Source organism: Papio anubis, chromosome 4, assembly GCF_008728515.1.
Source record: "Papio anubis isolate 15944 chromosome 4, Panubis1.0, whole genome shotgun sequence".
NCBI classification, from domain to species: domain Eukaryota; kingdom Metazoa; phylum Chordata; class Mammalia; order Primates; family Cercopithecidae; genus Papio; species Papio anubis.
The window spans coordinates 96193937-96213385 of NC_044979.1; the positions used below are offsets into that span (position 1 = coordinate 96193937).

Consider the following 19449-nt stretch of genomic DNA (forward strand, 5'->3'; position numbering starts at 1 on the left):
TTTGAAGTGTGCAGTCTGAAAGATATTTAACACTGTGATTATCAATTCACATTGTAAAATGGTGAGGGGTCAGCCCACTTCCCAACAAATGTTAGAAGTTTGAATGCACTTCCTGTTCCTAGTCTATTCAGATTTCTCAAAATACATCTCAAGTGTAACCTCCTCAATTCAACTAATAAATATTTTTTTTGAGCATCAACTGTGTGTAAGATTCTTGAGGGCACCACTTTGAAGAAGGTACTGCCTCTACTCTCAATAGTTTATAGAGCTCCCTACATAAACCCTGAAGTAATTTACATCTAAGTATTTTGGCAATCGAATACATTATTTCTCTTGTTTCTTGGTATCTCACAAATTTTTATCTCATCTCCCTAGTGAAACCATAAACTTACAGAACGAAAGTACTCCATTTCATATCCTTCATGCCTCCAGCACAGCCTCAGGCAATTAGTAGGTTCTCAGTAAAAAGCTGAAGGCAGCATTTACTAAGCTGAGACTCTGAATCCCCTGTTCAGAGACTAAATGCTGTGAACGGGGTCTTGGTAAACTGGCAATCACCTTTCTTCATCCTCTTTGCCACCCCAACCCATCCTCCAAGGCTTAGCACAGAGGAAGCGACTTTAAGAAGTCTGTTTCTGCTCCTCTGGTCCCCGTTCTTTTCTCTTCTTACTACACTAGCCCAGGAGAGAGATGAAAAACCCAGGTGGAGGGAGGGGCCTTTTAAAACAAGTCTTGCTCAACTTTTTACACAACTGGCCATTCTCAGTTGGACATCCCCTCCTGTCCCCTTTTCTTCCAAGGAAGGGAGCTAAGGTTAGTAAAATCTACCCTTGCAAGGCCCAGTGCTGAGTACTGTGCATGCACAAAGGTGAACCAAACAGGTTCCTTGTCCTCAAGAATTTACAATGGGCAAATCAGACCGATTCTCATCTACAACACAGAGTAGAATGAGCCAACTGTTATAATGTTGGCGAACGGAGAAAGCACTGTGGAACAGATGGGGGAGAGATTAATGCCAACTGGTGAAAATTCAGAGGATGTAGCTTTGGAGCTAAGCCTTGAGGGTGAGTAATACAAACAATGGGTAGCAGGGAGCACTTCCTACCTATGCAGTGCTGTGGTCGGTGGTTTACATGCATTATCTCATTTGGGGCTCACAAAAGGTCTGCTGGGGAGGTGCTATTATTAGTCTCATTTTACAGTGAGAAAACTGAGGCACAGAGAAAAGGAGAGATTTGTCCAAGGTCGCCCCTCAAGTGGAGGGGGGACTTGAACTCACTCAGGGTAACTGTAGAGCTGGTGCTCTCATCCCTCAAGGAAACAACGGATAAAGAGCAAAGGATACCAAGAGAGGAGGTCTAGCACTATGCAGAGCACGCCCAGAGAAGAGAGAGGGGTCTGTGAGGCGGGGACTGGGGTGTGCAGAGTGGTAGGATGACTGATCCCAATGGCACATATAAATTTCACGTGTAATTTATATGTGAAACTCCGAACTGTACACAAAATATTTCATCTGACCTCATCACATCCCTGTTTGACAGGCGCTATGATCCCCATTTTACAGATAGGGGAACTGAGAGAAGTTACTCTTGCCCACTGTGCCCGCCAAGTGTCCTCACGTGGAGGTGGAAGCCCTTTGCAAGCTGCCAGAGGCCTCGCAGTTGCCCAGTCACTCTCCGCCTTATCTACACGTCCTGTCCCTTCCCACCCAGCTACCCTCCACCTAGTCCTCCACCCCAACTCCCGCCCTTGGCTTTCAGCTAGGATGGTGCAGCTCACGGGTGGCAAGGGGCCACTTGGTGCCCAGAACAGCTTCTGCTCCCAGAAAGCCTTGCGTTCCCCGAACATAAAGAGGCTTTGAGCTCGGGGAGCCCCGCCCCGCACGGCCCCTCCCACGGGCGCGGGCCCGGGGCGGCAGAGGGCGTGTTCCCGGCGGCTGCGCCCGCGGCCCGGGGCGGAGCTTGGCCACCGCGCCTGGCTGCGGGCGGCCGGGCGAACGGGCTCCGTGCGCAGGTGGCTCCTCCTTCGTTTCTCCCGATTCCCGGCCGTGCCAGGCACGGTGCCGGCTGCCGAGGGAACACCTTTGTGCCCGGTCCTGGGAACCCGCGACGGCCGCCGCGCGCGCCGGTTCATTGTTTCGCTTCTCCGGGTTCCAGGCAGGTGCGGGCGGCGTGTGGGGTCCGCACGTGTCACCCCGGCGGCTGGGGCGCGGGGACCTGCGGGCGCCGGCAGGGGCGTTCCCGGGCGCGCGGCAGCGATGAAGCACCTGAAGCGGTGGTGGTCGGCCGGCGGCGGCCTCCTGCACCTCACCCTCCTGCTGAGCTTGGCGGGGCTTCGCGTAGACCTGGACCTTTACCTGCTGCTGCCGCCGCCCACCCTGCTCCGGGACGAGCTGCTGCTCCTGGGCGGCCCGGCCAGCTCCGCCTACGCGCTCAACCCCTTCTCCGCCTCGGGAGGGTGGGGGCGCGCGGGCCAGTTGCACCCCAAGGGCCGGGAGCTGGACCCTGCCGCGCCGTCCGAGGGCCAGCTGCTCCGGGAGGTGCGCGCGCTCGGGGTCCCCTTCATCCCTCGCACCCGGGTGGATGCGTGGCTGGTGCACAGCGTGGCTGCCGGGAGCGCGGACGAGGCCCACGGGCTGCTCGGCGCCGCCGCCGCCTCGTCCGCCGGAGGAGCCGGCGCCAGCGTGGACGGCGGCAGCCAGGCTGTGCAGGGGGGCGGCGGGGACCCCCGAGCGGCTCGGAGTGGCCCCTTGGACGCCGAGGAAGAGAAGGCACCTGTGGAACCGACGGCTCAGGTGCCGGACGCTGGCGGATGTGCGAGCGAGGTAGGTGCAGAGCGGGACGCGAGCAAAGTGTGGCGTCTACGCCGCCCGGAGCCCCCGAGGCTTGTGTCGGATCTGGGCAGGGGCCACTCTCGCTGTGTCCTGACACCCTTAGTCCCTGGGCTTTGCAGGTTCGCAAAGCTACTAGTGCTGTTGCTGTGGCTTTTAGGTGTTTAAGGAAGAAGTGGATGAAATCATCCGTTTGGTTGTAGAGAACATCTTTCCTTGTGTTTGATGGCTGGCAAGAGTAGTTCGGGGATGGGGAGGGGAGAAGCAATGCCCGCTGCCTTCGCTGAGTACCTCATGTACACTGGGATGTCATTCTCTGGGACCCGTGCCCGACCTGGACGATGTGAAGGAAGCCGTGACCTCTGGGAGGATGCACGTTTTTAAGAACGACTCTCCCGGCCTAACGCAAGGGCCTTCGCCCTGATTTCAACCCAATTGCTGTTCGTTTTTGCTGCTTCCCTGGATTAAGGAGCCATGGTCAGGGTCTATTCAGAGGCCAGCTGGCAGGCGGTCCCCCTGTGACTTAACCATCCCCTGCACCTAGCAATCCTTCTTCCTGGAATTTGTGTAACCTCTTATTACCATAAAGAAAACAGGTACCTTGACAGTCACCTAGTGACTAACAAGTTCCCTTTGGTTTATGGGTCCAAACCCTTCTCTGGCTTAACTTCTTTCTGAAACCAAGTTTACCAAGATCTGTTGGTTGAAGTATCTGGTGCTCCCCATGGAACGTTTGAGTTCAGTGTAACGACACTTTAGCACCAATTTCCACAAAACCACTTTACTCAAAGTTCCTTCCATGGGACTTTTAAAATTCTGTCTTGGCTCAAACTTTAGTGTTTGCAACTGGTATCGATCGACCAGTGGTGATCAACAAGTGTTCTTCGGGTGTTGTTTTTGTGGGGCGCATTCTTATGCAAAATGGGATTTGGGGCTAAACTGGTTTGTTTGCTGCTCTTCAGAATTGCCGTTTGTGTAGGTAGTTGCCAGACAAGCTTCTCCACCCTCCTGGAGGGGTCATTGTGTGGAAGTGCTCGGTGATTCACTGTTATGCTGATCTGAGCCCTTCCTCTTCCTGGGGACCGGAACCAACGGGGTAGGGGCCTGTGAGAGTCTTGGAGGGATCCTTCTGTGTTCAGGATATACTGTGGGAGGTTCTTCCCCGCTCACTTATCCAATCTGGACCCTATGGGGTCTGTCTCACCTAAATACTCTGCCCTCTAATAAGCGAGTACATGCTGCACTGCCACCATTCCTGGTTCTGTAACACAGAATTGAAACCTAGTGCTGGATGCTGTAGCAGATGGCACTCTGCCACCCACACCCGAATGCCAGCCCGTGTGCAAAGTGTACAGGGACTTGGAGGTAGGAGAGAGAGGAAGCTGTTCAATCCTCAGAAACTTCCCTCCTACATGACCTGGGAGACAAGGTGGCCTTCCCTTGGCTGTTTTTTGTTTGTTTGGTTTTAAATACAGGGTCTTGCTCTGTCACCCAGGCTGGAGTGCAAAGGCGCAACGACGACTCACTGCAGCCTCGACCTCCCCGGTTCCAGCGATACTTCCACTTCAGTCTCCCAAGTAGCTGGGACAACTGGTGTGCACCATCATACTGGCTAATTTTTTGTAGAGAGAGGTCTCACTATGTTGCCTAGGCTGGTCTCGAACTCCTTGGCTCAAGTAACCATCCCATCTCCGCCTCCCAAAGTGCTGGGTTTACAGGCATGAGCCGCCGTGGGTGGCCTAGACTGGCAGGCCTGCCTTAGAGGCAGCTTTTGAGCCTGGGCCAGCCAAACCACTGTGGAGGCTCTGAGTCCAGCTTTCCTAGGGGAGAGAGTGAAGTTCCCCGATAACCATTCTCCTGGCAGTGCCTTCCTGGCTGGGCTGGCATGTGTGCACCATGTTCACTTCTGGGATGACCTGGTTACATTCAATCTGGCACAAATCAGCTGTCTGGCTCCTTACAGTTGTCACGGCCAGTTCACTTTTGTAGCCTTTTACATCAACCTTGTGTGATGCACTGGCCAGGCACCCTTATATACAATTTGTACTTAAGAAAAATAGGTCTGAGTGTGGTGGCTCACACCTGTTATCCCAGCACTTTGGGAGGCTGAGACGGGCAGATCACTTGAGGTCAAGAGTTTGAGACCAGACTGGGCAACATGGTGAAACCCCATCTTTACTAAAAATACAAAAATTAGTTGGGTGTGGTGGCACATGCCTGTAGTCCCAGCTACTTGGGAGGCTGAGGCATGAGAATCGCTTGAATCTGGGAGGCGGAGGTTGCAGTGAGCTGAGATTGTGCCACTGACCTCCATCCTGGGTGACGGAATAAGAATCTGTCTCAAAAAGAAAAAAATAAAAAGAAGAAGAAAACTAGAAGCCCAGGTTAGGGATTTGGCTAAAGCCACATGTCGGTGCAAAAAGAGGGACTAGAGCCTGAGTCTCCCGACTCCCAGACTGGCACATTAATTAAGTACCTGCACTGTACTCAGGCTCTCTGGACATCTGGGACGTCTCAGTGCATCTGGGATGGGGTGATTCAGCCTCCCACTGCCCACGCTAACCACTCTCCAGTGCTAGACTGTGCCATTCATAATGAAGAGGTTGCAATTTAGAACCATGACTTTGGGGAGAAAATGGGCTGGAAAAACAACACTGGTCTTTGTAGTCAGCTAGACCTGGGTTTGGGAGCATCACCTGCTAGTATGCCCTTCCATACGCTGCTTGAATCACTCCAAGCCTCAGGGTCTCATGTCAAGTGGGAGAGGAATGTGTACTCCAGAGGGAGTTGTGCTGATTAAGTGGGAAAAGCCCATTGGGAAGGGCAGCATGGTGCCTGGATTGTATAGCTGCTCTCTTCTGCCCTCCGTCCTTAACCCACCCTCCTTCACCTGTCCCTGCTCACTGGATTCCTTTTGGCTTTTTTGTCTACATATCTAGTTTGGTTGGTTATTAAAAAAGTGGGGTGTGCTAGACCCAGACTGCCTGGTTTTGAATCCCAGTTCTACTACTTCTGTGACCTTGGACAAGTTGCTTAACCTTTCTGTGCTTCATTCTCTTCCCCTGCACAGTGGGAATCAGAAGGGTGCTAACCTCAGAGGGTTGATGTGAGAATTAAAAAGTTCATTCCACGTAAAGGGCTTAGAACTTGCCTGTCACTTAAGTGCTTAGTAAATGTTAGCTACTGTTAACTTCAAAGAGAGGAAGTGCTTTGTCCCCTAGGAACATAATTTTTAATTTTAAAAAATAGATAATTCCAGTGGCTTACATTTGAGTTGCAGGAGTTTTATAGTATAATTTTCCATAATTTATGTACATATGCAAAAATACTTTGGAGTAGGGGATTTTCCAAGTATCAGAAGGAGTACTGCTTTGGTTTCACTTCTTACTGGGGCTTATCATTATCTGAAAACCGACTCTGGAATTCCCCAGGGCCGACACGCTTCCCTTCGTAACCACAGTCATTCACAACGGATGAAGCATGCATTCTTCCAAGTAACACACGGGTTAAACAAAGAAATGAACAGTTTTTGTAGAATTGAATGTGTAAACGTATGGAACAGCTGCTTACAGCCAGCTTCGGTATTTCAGAGAGTTGTTGCCACTTTGAAACTGAGAGGGCTTGTGGTCATTTTGATGTGGTTTCCTATCCTGGTACAGAGACCTTCTGCTGGGTGAGGGGTCTGGTAAGACCTCTTGATTAACTGCTTGAAGAAACTGTTGGGCTGAGCCGGGCATGGTGGCTCAAGCCTGTAATCCCAACACTTTGGGAGGCTGAGGCGGGAGGATTACGAGGTCAGGACATCGAGACCATCCTGGCTAACACGGTGAAACCCCGTCTCTACTAAAAATACTAAAAATTAGCCGGGCATCGTGGCCGGGCATGGTGGCACGTGCCTGTAGTCCCAGCCTGAGGCAAGAGAATTGCTTGAACCTGGGAGGTGGAGGTTGCAATGAGCCAAGATTGCTCTACTGCACTCCAGCCTGGGTGACAAAGTGAGACTCCATCTCAAAAGGAAAAAAGAGAAAAGAAACTGTTGGGCTGGTTTCTTCAGGGCACAGAAAGAATCTGATCTAGTCAATATTTATTTTTTTTTTTGAGACAGGGTCACTTTGCCTCGCAGGCTGGAGTATAGTAGTACCATCACAGCTCACTGCTGTCTCAACCTCCTGGGCTCAAACGCTTCTCCCACCTCAGCCTCCCAAGTAGCTCGGACTACCAACACGCACCACTGCTTCTGGCTAATTTTTTTTTTTGATAGAAATAAGGTCTCTCAATGTTGCTCAGGCTGGTCTCAAACTCCTGGGCCCAAGTGCAGGCATGAGCCACTGCACCTGGCCTCAATATTTAATTCTAAGAGTAAAGGAAAGAGAAAGAAGGTCCTTGATTGTTAAAGTAAAAATTGTTTTTCATTTCAGAATAAAAAACAGTCTCTAACGCCTGGGCAATTGGAAAAGAAATTTCAGACATTTGCCCGTTTTAAAATCACAGCTATGTTACGGAAATAGTCTTAAAATTACATACATTGCGTTTATGACAAGCGTTCACAGTGGGATTTGCATTTTGTTTACTAAAGGAAGTTTAAAGGTGCACTATTGTCTTTGTATGGGAAAGGATGTCGTCTAAGTCACTGTATGAGTTTGCTAGGGCTGCCATAACAAATACCACAGACTGGGTGGCTTAAACAGAAATTTGTTCTCTAACAGTTCTGGAGGCAAGAAGTCCAAGATCAAGGTGTCAGCAGAGTTGGCCCTCCTGTGGGCTGTGAGGGAGAAAGTGTTCCACAGCTCTCTCCTGCATTTTGGTGGTTTGCTGGCAATCTTTGGCATTCCTTGGTTTCTTCTCCATCACCTGAGCTCTGCCTTTATCTTCACATGGCGTTCTCCCTATGGGCATGTCTGTATCCAGATTTCCCTTTTTTGTTGTTGGGTTTTTTTTGTTTTGTTTTGTTTTTTATTTTTGAGACGGAATCTTGCTCTGTCTCCCAGGCTGGACTTCAGTGGTGCAATCTCGGCTCACTGCAACCTCTGCCTCCCCGGATCAAGCGATTCTCCTGCCTCAGCCTCCTGAGTAGCTGGCATTACAGGCGCCTGCCACCACGCCCAGCTAATTTTTTAATTTTTGTAGAGACGAGGGTTTTGCCATTTTGCCCAGGCTGGCCAAATTTCCCTTTTTATAAGGACATCAGTCAGTCATTGGATAAGGGTCTACCCTCCTTCCTATCTTAACCTATCTAGTTACATCTGCAATGGACCCAGTTTCCAAATAAGATCATGTTCTAAGTATGGGGTTAGGAGTTCAACATGAATTTTGGGGACACAGTTCAATCTATAACAATCACCATCTTCCCTCCATCAACTCTCGGGGTGTTCAGCCTGCTTATGATTAAAAGCTAAGTGAGCTGTTTCTGAAAGCAGCTGGTCTATATGGAAGATCATTTGCACAGGACTTGGTATGTGCTCCTGAGAAAATCTGGGGTTTTGCTGGCTTGATGTGCAACCCTGGGGAAGCTTGGCTCAAACCATCTTTTTCCAGTCAATATTTCCCCTCCATTAGTAGGTTGTGGAGAAATCATCTTTGCCAAGTCTCTTGTGTCATTCTCCTTCTTTCTGTGACCCCTACTTCTCAACCCAGACAGTGGGAAATTAGCATGCAGGGCCCAAGCCCTGACTTGATGCAGGCTGGTCTAGGGGTCTTGTGTGCTGGCCCTGGAGTCAGACCAGCTGGGGAATATCCCAGTGCCACACTGGTTGTGTGATCTGGGGCACACTTCTTAACGGTTCTGAGCCTTGGTTCCCTTATGTGTAAAATGGAATAGTAAGAGCATCTTAGGAAGTGGTGGTGAGGATTGAATGAAAGAGTGCAAGTTGAGCAGGGTTGATACACTGTTAATAATTTAGGTGGGGCTCCTACCGCTTCCTCCCCAATTTACTCCTGTCCATTGCGTTGTCAGGTGCAGGTTTCCAAAGCACACCTTGGTTCATCTCTCTGCTTTGTGTGGGATGCCTCCTCTAGCTCGCCATTGCCTACTTATTCAGTATTTTGTCATTCACGGCTGCCCTTGTGGCTTATGTGACCCAGCCCCCAGCTGCTCTTGCTGGGCCTCTCCATGTAGCCTTCTTTCCAGGAGAAAACTTTCTCCATCCCTTTCCCCAAACAACGCCATGATCTCCTGCCCTTTACTCTCTTACCTTTGCCCAGAATGCCTTCCTTTCATTCCTCTCTTTTATGGTTAAATTCTCAAACTGAGCTCAACCATCACCTCATCCATAAAACATTTCCTGTTCTTCCCTTTGAGCCCTATTGCACTCTGTAACGTTTCTTCTATAGGACTTGGCGTCCTCTCCTTTGAACTGCAGTGGCTGGAATGTGGAGACTGGGTCTTGGCTTTCACCTGAAACAGCAGCCAGGGACAGGGTTAGGAGCAGAGGTCAGTTCAGCCAGTGTCTGTCTGTTCAGCACTTATCATTCATGACATTGGCTTTGCAGAACTTCAAAGACACCACGGGTGTGAAGGTGTCTTGGGTTCTTCAAGGCCTGAGTCTCAACTAGAAAGTAGGTCAGATCTGAAATCCTGATGGGCCATCTGACTATTTAATGCCAACTGTCTGAGTGGATGGGGCAGTGGAAAGCAGACTTTCAGGCTGGCATTATAATTAATCAAGTGGTGAAACTTGGGATTGCCTAGAGTTATATAGCACGTTAGTGACCTTGCTAGGAATAGAACAGGTCACCGTTCTTAAGCACTGAGTAAACCACACCTCCTGCTCACTATAAACCTTCAAAGGTAAAAACAAAAGTCTCTCCCATTCATGGCAGCCTTGTGATCCAAAGAGTTTATTCTCAAAATCTTGTCACTTTTTTTTTTTCCTTTTCTTTTTCTTTTTTTTTTTTTCTGAGAGATAGGGTCTTGCTCACCCAGGCTGGAGTGCAGTGGTGCAGTCATATCTTACTGCAGCCTCAACTTCCTGGGCACAGCCATCCTCCTGCTTTAGCCTCCTAAGTGGCTGCGACCACAAGCATGCACTACTGCACCTGGCTAATTTTTTAAAAAATTTGTTTGCAGAGACAAGGCTCGCCATGCTACTTAGGCTGGTCTCAAACTCCTGGGCTCAAGCTATCCTCCTGCCTCTTCTCCTAAAGTCCTGGGATTACAGGTGTGAGCCACCGCACCCGGCTGGATCTATGTTGATATTCAAATACAGTTCTGGGCAGCTGAAGCCTGCCTAGGCTGAGGTACATCCCTGAGTTGTTTTTGGTGGAATTGCAGGTGGTGGTTGGCAGAATGTGGGCAAGTCACAGAGGCAAGACGTGATATTTTGAAATTGGGGAGAACTGGGTTCCTGTCTTTATCTGTCAGAGTTCTCCAGAAAAACAGAACAAGTAGAATGTGAATAAATAAATACACACATACACACAGATTTATTTCAAGGAATTGGATGATATAATTGGGAAGGCTGGCAAATTCAAACTCTCTAGGGCACCCAGAAACTCTGGAAGCTCTGCAGGAGCTGTGATGCTGCAGGCTTCAGGGAGAATTTCTTCTTTCTCAAGGAAACCCCAGTTTTGCTCTTAAAGCTCTTCAATTAATTGGAGACCCACCCAGATTATTGAAGATAATCTCCTTTCCTTAAAGTCAGCTGGTTGATTGTAGATGCTAACCACATGTACAGAATACCTTCAGAGCAACACATAGCTTAGCACTTAATAGAATGACTAGGAACAATAGCCTAGCTCCTTGACATTTAAAACTGACCATGATGCCATCCAGCTCCACCTCTTCCTGGGAAATCATGGTTTCCAAATTGGTGGAAAAGATGGAGAAAATTAACATCTTTCTTGAAGAGTTCTTATGAAGATTAAATGACACTGTATGTTTAAGGGCTGGTACAGTTCCTGGCATAGTAATAGATGGTCAACAGATGATTCGCTTTTATTGCTTCTGAGCTCCAGGTCAAACCTCCAGGACACCCTTCGTCTTCTAGAGGAAATTACCAAAGACTGGAATCCACTTCAGCATGAAAGGAACCCTTCCCTCCCCAAGGCGGAGGTCATACTGGAAATGGTTGAATGAATTGAGGCAGTTCCATGCTGAGAAGATCAGACTGAGGAAGGATCATGATCACCAACTTCAAATATTTGAAGAGCTGTTATGTGAAGGAGGCCTTGGACTTGTTGAGGAGGCAGAACTCTAAATGCCAACTGAAGTTCTGCTAAAGCTCAACCACAGGAAGAACTTAATTTCCTAGCTTTTCTCTCTCTTTTTTTTGGCCTTGCCTTTCTTTAGAGTTTCTCCAAGGGTCTAAGGGCAATTCAGTGACTAAATTGAGAGCCTCCTGGGGCACTAGTTAAAATGCAGATTGCCAGGCCCACCCATCTACCACCAGGCTGAATGAATACCTCTGGAGTTTTCCAGACCCCCAGGTGGTTCTTTTGCCATCCCAAGCTTAAAGTCCTCTGCCTTGGTGCTCCTCCCCCAGGGCTCCTCAGTGTCCAGCAATACCTGAATGGAAGGAGTGTCTGGCTGAAAGCCCTTCTAGGAATTTAAGGTCCAGAGCAGTTAAAAAACTGGGCCAAAGTGACTTACCAGGCACTTAAAAGTCAAGCCCAATTTCCCTAGCTCCTTTTATTATTTCCTGATATATTCTAAAGAACATCTCTCTGGGTGGGGGTGGAGGTAGGTTGGGGAATGGGGATCTAGCATGCAAAAACAATGAATGCAGAACTAGCTTGTACATAAGTGAGTTTAAAATTCATGCTTAACGCCAGGCGCAGTCGCTCATGCCTGTAATCCCAGCACTTTGGGAGGCCAAGACAGGAAGATCACTTGAGGTCAGGAGTTTGAGACCAGCCTGGTCAACATAGCGAAACCCTGTCTCTACTAAAAATACAAAAATTAGCTGGGCATGGTGGCACACACGTGTAATCCCAGCTACTTGGGAGGCTGAGGCATGAGAATCGCTTGAACCCGGGAGGTGGAGGTTGCAGTGAGCCGAGATCACGCTACTGCACTCCAGCCTGGGCGATACAGCTGGACTGCATCTCAAAAAAAAAAAAAAAAAAAAAATTCGTTCTTCAGTTCTAGAACAGGCAAAGCTGAGCTAAAAATATCAGGAGGGGAGAACTTTCTGAAATGTTCTGTATCTTGGTTGGGGTGTCAGTTACATGGGTGCCTCCGTTTGTCAAAGTGCTGCATTTCTGCGTGTATAAATCCTACCTAAAAACTATTAAAGAAGAATTCAGTGGGGAGGGCTGAAGGTATTGATGATAAAAGAGTGCTGATCATTGTTGAAACTGGGTAATAGTTACATGGAAAGTGCACTGTATGATTCTGTATTCTGTTTACATGTTTGAAATTTTCCATAATAAGGAAAAATACAAAAATATGTATTTTGAGGACCAGTTGGTCTATTCTGCCTGCTGGGATAATTTAACCCTAAATAAATGAATCATAAGTGATGCTCTTTACTGCCGCCCCCATGGAACATGGGCCTCTGTGTCTTAGCTTCAGCTACCTAGAGTATGTCTGCCAAGTTTTTCAGCTGTTTCCCTGCCTTCTCCAGGGGACTTTAGAAGTAAGTTTAGACTATTTGACTTTTTTTTTTTTTTTTCTTTTGAGACAAGGTCTAACTCTGTTGCCCAGGCTGGAGTGCAGTGGCATAATCAGGACTCACTGCAGCCTTGACCTCCCAGGCTCAGGTGATCCTCCCACCTCAGCCTCCTGAGTAGCTGGGACTTCAGGTGCGCACCACCACACCTGGCTAATTTCTTGTATTCTTCGTAGTGATGGGTTTCACCATGTTGCCCCGGGTGGTCTCAAACTCCTGGGCTCAAGTGATCCACCTGCCTTGGCCTCCCAAAGTGCTGGGATTACAGGTCCATATCACATTTTATTATGGAAAATATCAAGCATTTATTACTAGTGGAGAAAATGGAGATGGATAATGCCCCCCTTCCCATCACATAGCTTCAACAGTTACCAATTCATGGCCAGTCATGTTTCATCTTTAACTCTCGCCCTCTCTGTCTGCCCCTCTATTCTTTTGAAACAAATCCCAGACATTTCTTAGCAAGGAAAAGAGAAAAGACAAGCATTGTTCCTTTCTTACTCTTCCACTACCTCCATTAACTCAAAACTTTCTGTAAATATTTCAATATATATCCCCAAATCATAAGAACTCTTCTAAACATAACCACAATGCCATTAGCACACCTAAAATAAATTTACAAGGATTTTTTTTTTTTTTTTGAAACGGAGTTTTGCTCTTGTTGCCCAGGCTGGAGTGCAGTGGCACAATCTCAGCTCACTGCAACCTCTGCCTCCCGGGTTCAAGCAATTCTCCTGCCTCAGCTTCCCAAGTAGCTAGGATTACAAGCGTGCGCTACCAAGCCCGGCTAATTTTTGTATTTTTAGTAGAGACGGGGTTTCACCATATTGACCAGGCTGGTCTTGAACTCCTGACCTCAGGTGATCTGCCTGCCTCGGCCTCCCAAAGTGCTGGGATTGCAGGAGTGAGCAACCACACCCGGCCAGGATTCTTTAATAATCATCACATATCTAGTCACTGTTCAAGTTTCCTGTTATCTCATGAATAATTTTTCATAGTTGGTTTGAATCACAATCCGATGAGATCCATACCTTGCATTGCATCCAGCTGCTTTTGCCTGATAAAGTAATATTCAAGCAGACAGGTGCTTCACTGGATTTGTATGCAGTCAGCTCCTGCCAGCACTGCTGTTGTAATCTGTGTGATGCAGTGTGAAGCGAGCGGGTGGGACGGGGGGCGGGGGAGCAGAATTCACCCTGGATGGCTCAAAGGAAGACACTTAAATGAATGACTTCTTACAGCCATGTGGTCAGGGACAGACAGGGATGTTGGAGTGCCCAGAGGCTCCCGGTGAGAAGTGATGGAAGGAGTTGCTGGAGCCCAGGATGAGGGGCTGTCATCGTGGATCATGAAGGAAATGCTCTGACCTCCCTCCCCCTTGGCTACACCTGTGTTCTGCTCTAGCCTTCCCCTGGTGAACCCAGCTGGAAGCCAGCCAGCACAGGAGCCCTAGAGTTGCTCAGGGACACACATGGACCTGGAGGGGCAAACAAGAACCAGTACTGTGGCCAAGAACTGGCTGTGAAATAAAAACGCCTGCTGCCAAATCCTGGTTCTGTCATTTACTGGCTGTGTGACTTAAGGCAAGCTACTTAACCTCTCTGTGCCTCAGTTTCCTCTGTAATAGTCCTCTGTAATAACAATACCTACCTTGCAGGGATGCCGAGCAGCTTAAATGAGATAATGTACATAGGGCCTGGCCTACAGCCAGTGCTCAATCAACACAAGCTGTAATTATTACAAACTGCTATTAAAAACCACCCAGGCCAAACAGGACACAGTCTCTCTTTATCTGGCTCCATGTTTCTCTCTAGCCCTGATGACTCCAGCTTGCCTCTAGCCTAGAGACAGGCCTCAGAGTGCTTTGGCCTTACCACTTTCCCTCTGATGTCATCCTTCTCATAGGCACCACGCTGTTCTTTGTCTTTGAAGGTTCTCCCAACCCTAGAGGTCAAAGCAGGTCTCCATCCCTCCTCCTCCAGATGAATAAATGAAAGGCCTAGCTAAGGCAGCTGAGGCTGTTCACAAAGGGTATTTTCAGGGGCAAACCCTCTACCACATGACTCAGATCCCAGTACAGCATAAGCAGCACACTTGCCAGTTGACAGGGGTTTCAGAGACACTGCAAGGAGAAGAGAAAAGCCTAGCTTTTCTTCCTCTTTCCATTACATTACTGATTTCAGAAAACCTTTGCGCAAGACTCTTCTGCTCTGCTCCTTACGCGGGTGGCAAAGGTGAATGGCTGGAGGGCAGGTATGTTTACAGCCAGTAGGAAAGAAAAGACCCATATAATTTGTGATTTTAGATAGAACAGGATAAGTGCCATAAGAGAAAACCTAGAAGACATGGGATTTTTAGAGACAGGAGAACCCAGTTTTGGTTAAAGGGCCCAAACTGAGAATGTTCTGGATCCTTGCAGAGCACGGATGGTTCAGTTACCAGCACAGAGGGATGTGGTGGGGCGGGCCTTTCCAGCAGGTGCCAATTCTGTACAAGTCAGTAGGTGTTTAGTTGTGACTAAGGGCCCCAGCTCACAAGTTTACGATAGCTTCCTGTGTGGCAGGTGTGAAAATGTACTTTTTTTTTTTTTAATTGTCCCAGCCCCACAAGAGTAAAAGTCACCTGTTCACAAATAAAAAGTAACCTAATGATGGGTTTAACTTGCCTATTCTTTAAATAAAGAGCATGAACTATAAACCTCAAGTATACACAATAGAACTAGTAAAACATACTCTATCTCAGTTCCTTGTCACTGTGTTGAGAAGAAAAACAGAAAAAGAAAGCAGAGATAATAGTTACTGGCTACCAGGGCTAGCTGGTTTCACTTTCTCTTGAAATCCAGATTGAGTTATTGGCAGTTAATCATTAATTGCAAATCTTCAGAATCAAAAAGCAGTAGAAAGGAGTAATTCATGTTTATATAGCAGCTTAGACATATGAAGGGGCTATTTTTAAAATGAATATCTGATTTTTTAATTTTTAAATTATGTTTAATTTTTTTATTTCTGAACAGGTGGTAGTTGGTTACACGAGTAAGTTCTTTAGTGGTGATTTATGAGATTTGGGTGCACCCGTCACCCAAGCCGTATACACTGAACCCAATTTGTAGTCTTTTATCCCTTACCCCCCTCTTGCCCTTCCCCCCTCCCCTCAAGTCCTTGAAGTCCATTGTGCCATTCTTGTCTTTTTTTTTTTGAGACAGAGTCTTACTCTGTCACCCAGACTGGAGTGCAATGGCGTGATCTCGGCTCACTGCAACCTCCACCTCCTGGGTTCAAGTGATTCTCCTTCCTCAGCCTCCCAAGTAGTTGGGACTACAGGCACATACCACCATGCCTGGCTAATTTTTGTATTTTTAGTAGAGAAAGGGTTTCACCATGTTGCCCAGGCTGGTCTCAAACTCCTGACCTCAGGTGATCCACCTGCATCAGCCTCCCAAAGCGGTGGGATTACAGGTGTGAGCCACCATGCCTGGCCATTCTTGTCATTCTTATGCCTTTGTATCCTCATAGCTTAGCTCCCATTTATAAGTGAGAACATATGATGTTTGGTTTTCTATTCCTGAGTTACTTCACTTAAAATAATAGTCTCCATTTCCATCCAGGTTGCTGTGAATGCCATTAATTCATTCTTTTTTGTGGCTGAGAGATTATATATATATATAAAATACATATATGATGGAATACATATGTATGATGGAATATATATTTTATATATGATGGAATATATATATTATATATATAAAATCTCTCTCTATATATCCCTCTCACAATTTCTTTATCCACTCATTGATTGATGGGCATTTGTGCTGGTTACATATTTTTGCAAGTGCGAATCGTGCTGCTATAAACATGCATATGCAAGTATCTTTTTTGTATAATGACTTCATTGCCTCTGGGTAGATACCCAGTAGTGGGATTGCTGGATCAAATGGTAGTTCTACTCTTAGTTCTTTGAGGAATCTCTATACTGTTTTCCATAGTGGTTTACATTCTCACCAGCAGTGCACTTCCCACCAGCAGTGTAGAAGTGTTCCTGAAGAGGCTGTTTTCAACTAATTCCTTAAAATATGAATTAGATATTATCTTCTCATTTCGCACATGGGGAAACTGAGGGTCAAAGAGGTTTAGCAGCTGGCCCAGTCTTAACCAGCTATTGGGTAGGATAGGTCTTTTTACTCAGCTGGTTTGAACTTGGGCCCTCCTAGCCACTAGGCTGTTTTGGGCTTTGCAGACTGCATATTATATTACACTTGATTCTAGCCAAAAGGCTGAGAAGCAATTGCAAATTATATTACAAATTCCATAGGCCCTTTTTACTTTGTAAATATTACAGTAGCAAATCCTCCACCCCTCCCTGCCTTGAGATTCTCCCTTTCTCTCCCTCAAGGTAGAATAATTGCTAACTGTTACAAGTTGGGTTCTCTGGGAAGCAGACTCTGAGACTACCTTTAGGGTGAAGGAGGTTTATTAGAGGGAACCCTTGGGATCAATAACTGGAGACAGGCGGGATTAGACAGAAGCAGAAGTCGAATTGTGATGCAGGCTGGCAGAACCCAGCACCTGGGCTGACACGGATGCATCAGACTTGTCCCACATTGGGCCTAGATGGCCTTGTCTCTCTACTCTCACCTGATGGGTAATGGGATGTGGGCACACTGGGACGGGTGTGACCTTAGGGGAGGCAGCTCTTGGATGGTGGAGGCTGGCCACCCACAGGTATCCGGGAATAGCCACAAGTCCTCCTTTGAAGGGGACCTGGGCTGTACATCTCCACATGCATCCCACTAGCCCTGGGGGAAATGCTTCCTCTCGTTTATCACTTACGATGCTTGTTGTGTTTATTATATTTGCTTCATAATAGGCTCTCAAGAAAGAAAAGTCGAATGGATACAGGAAGGATCATCTAAGAAGATACTTATTCAATACCTAAGTCTGTGCAGGTTGAAGTATTTTTCTTCCCTCAGTTTGTGGAATTCAGTCTGCTATCCAGATTCTTGAGAGTGGCCGGGTGTAGTGGCTCACACCTGTAATCCCAGCCCTTTGGGAGGCTGAGGTGGGAGGATTGCTTGAGCCCCAGGAGTTCAAGACCAACCTGGGCAACATGGCGAGACCCCTTCTCTACCAAAAAAAAAAAAGTTTCTTAAGAGCTATGCAATCTCTTCTTCCCCTGTGGCCTCAAGTGGGTCACCATGTGGAATAGTCCTGGTTTATGCTTGTTGCCCAGCCTAATTGTTAATAGTACCCTCTTACCCTCTCAAAAGTGGATGCGTTTGGTGATAAATTATACGGTCACTTATTCATAGACCTTTGGAGTGTCAGAGCTGGAAGGGGCCTTCTCAGGAAACCAGGTTTTCAACACTGATGTGACATGGCCCCCAGGTCTTGCTGCCTTCCTCTCCTGCCTCTGTCTACCCGGCTAAAGAAAAAATACCCACTGTAGCCACTACCTTCCTTCCCTTGGCTCTTTTAGTTGCTCATCTTTAAGAGCAGGCAGACACTCTAACATTTCAAATCTATCCCCACCTCAGTCCAGAGTTGTGCCCTGACTGTCTTCATAGTCACCCCTTGTTTCCTATGTACACTGATACCCGCGAGACTGTCCTGCTAATGAGCTGTGTTTCTCACCTTTTAATTAGCAAATATTGAGAAACAAACCGAGGGTAGGTGGGCTGTGAGGAAATGGGTGTGCTCACATACCAGATGGCAGTATAGGTTGGAACAGCCTTTTTGGATGTCTGTTGGTCTATCCCATGAAATAAGTTTAAAAAGTTGTCAGAATAGTGTCTTCAGAAAAACAAAAAACTCCTGGCACAGACAGCATTCAAGGGGAATTCTTTCAAATATTCCAAGTATAAAGAATTCCGATGTTAAATAAACCTTCCCAATTCATTTTTCAAAACCAGGATAACAATGATACCAAGGCCTAAAAAAGCACATCAAAGAAAACCATGAATCACTCTTGGCCTGCATGACTCAGTCCTTTTGGAAGGCTGAGTGGGGAGCATCACTTGAGCCTAGAAGTTTTGAAACCAGCCTGGGCAAAACAGCAAGACCCTTATCTCTACAAAAAGTAAACATTAGCCAGGCATGGTGGCATGCTTCTGTAGTCCCAGCTACTAGGGAAGCTGAGAGGTGAGAGGATCACTTGAGCCCAAGAGTTTGAGGCTGCAGTAAGCCATGATCACCAGTTTTCATCTATCAGATTGGCACTTTTATCCTTTTTTGAAGGCCTTTTCAGTAGATTCCATCAAATAAAAAATACACATATCCATTGACCCAGCAAAAATTCCAGGAATGTATCCTACTTGCACACGTGTGCAAAGAACTATGGGTGAGGAGATTTTAATATCTGTTACAAGAAAAGATTACAGACAACTATCCACCATTAAGAAGCCAGTTAGGCTGGGTGTGGTGGTTCATGCCTATAATCCCAGCACTTTGGGAGGCTGGCAGGTGGATCACCTGAAGCCAGGAGTTCAAGACTAACCTGGTCAATGTGATGAAACCTTGTCTCTACTAAAAATACGAAAATTATCTAGGTGTGGTGGCAGGTGCCTGTAATCCCAGCTACTTGGGAGGCTGAGGCAGGAGAATCGTTGGAACCCTGCAGGTAGAGGTTGTAGTGAGCTGAGATTGTGCCATTGCACTCCAGCCTGGGCAACAAGATCAAAACTCCTCAAAAGAGAGAAAAAAAAGTCAGTTAAATAAACTATAGTAAGAGGCAAATGAGTATACCATTTGGATATTATCTATGCCGTGAATTCCTTTGTCTCCTTTTTTCACATAGCTAGCTCTCTCACTTACCATAACTTGCAGTTACTTCATTAGTTCACTTGTATTTTTGGTTCCCTCTCTCTTTAGAATGTGAGATCTGGCCAGGAGTGATGGCCCACACCTATAATCCCAGTGTTTTGGGAGGCCATGGAGGAAGAATTGTTTGAGGCCAGGAGTTCAAGACTAGCCTGGGCAACATAGCAAGACCCCATCTCTACAAAAAAATAAAAATAGA

At 47.2% G+C, this 19449-nt stretch overlaps 1 protein-coding gene across 1 annotated transcript in view; it reads left to right on the forward strand.

Annotated features, from left to right (window-relative positions):
• Positions 1-1925: 1925 nt before the first annotated feature.
• Positions 1926-19449, forward strand: part of NFE2L3 (nuclear factor, erythroid 2 like 3) — a 29497-nt gene continuing 11973 nt past the window's right edge. Inside the window, exon 1 of the mRNA XM_009203206.4 lies at positions 1926-2824. Within this exon, the coding sequence (XP_009201470.2) occupies positions 2258-2824 (567 nt within the window). The 5' untranslated portion in view covers positions 1926-2257. The remainder of the gene's footprint in view (positions 2825-19449) is intronic.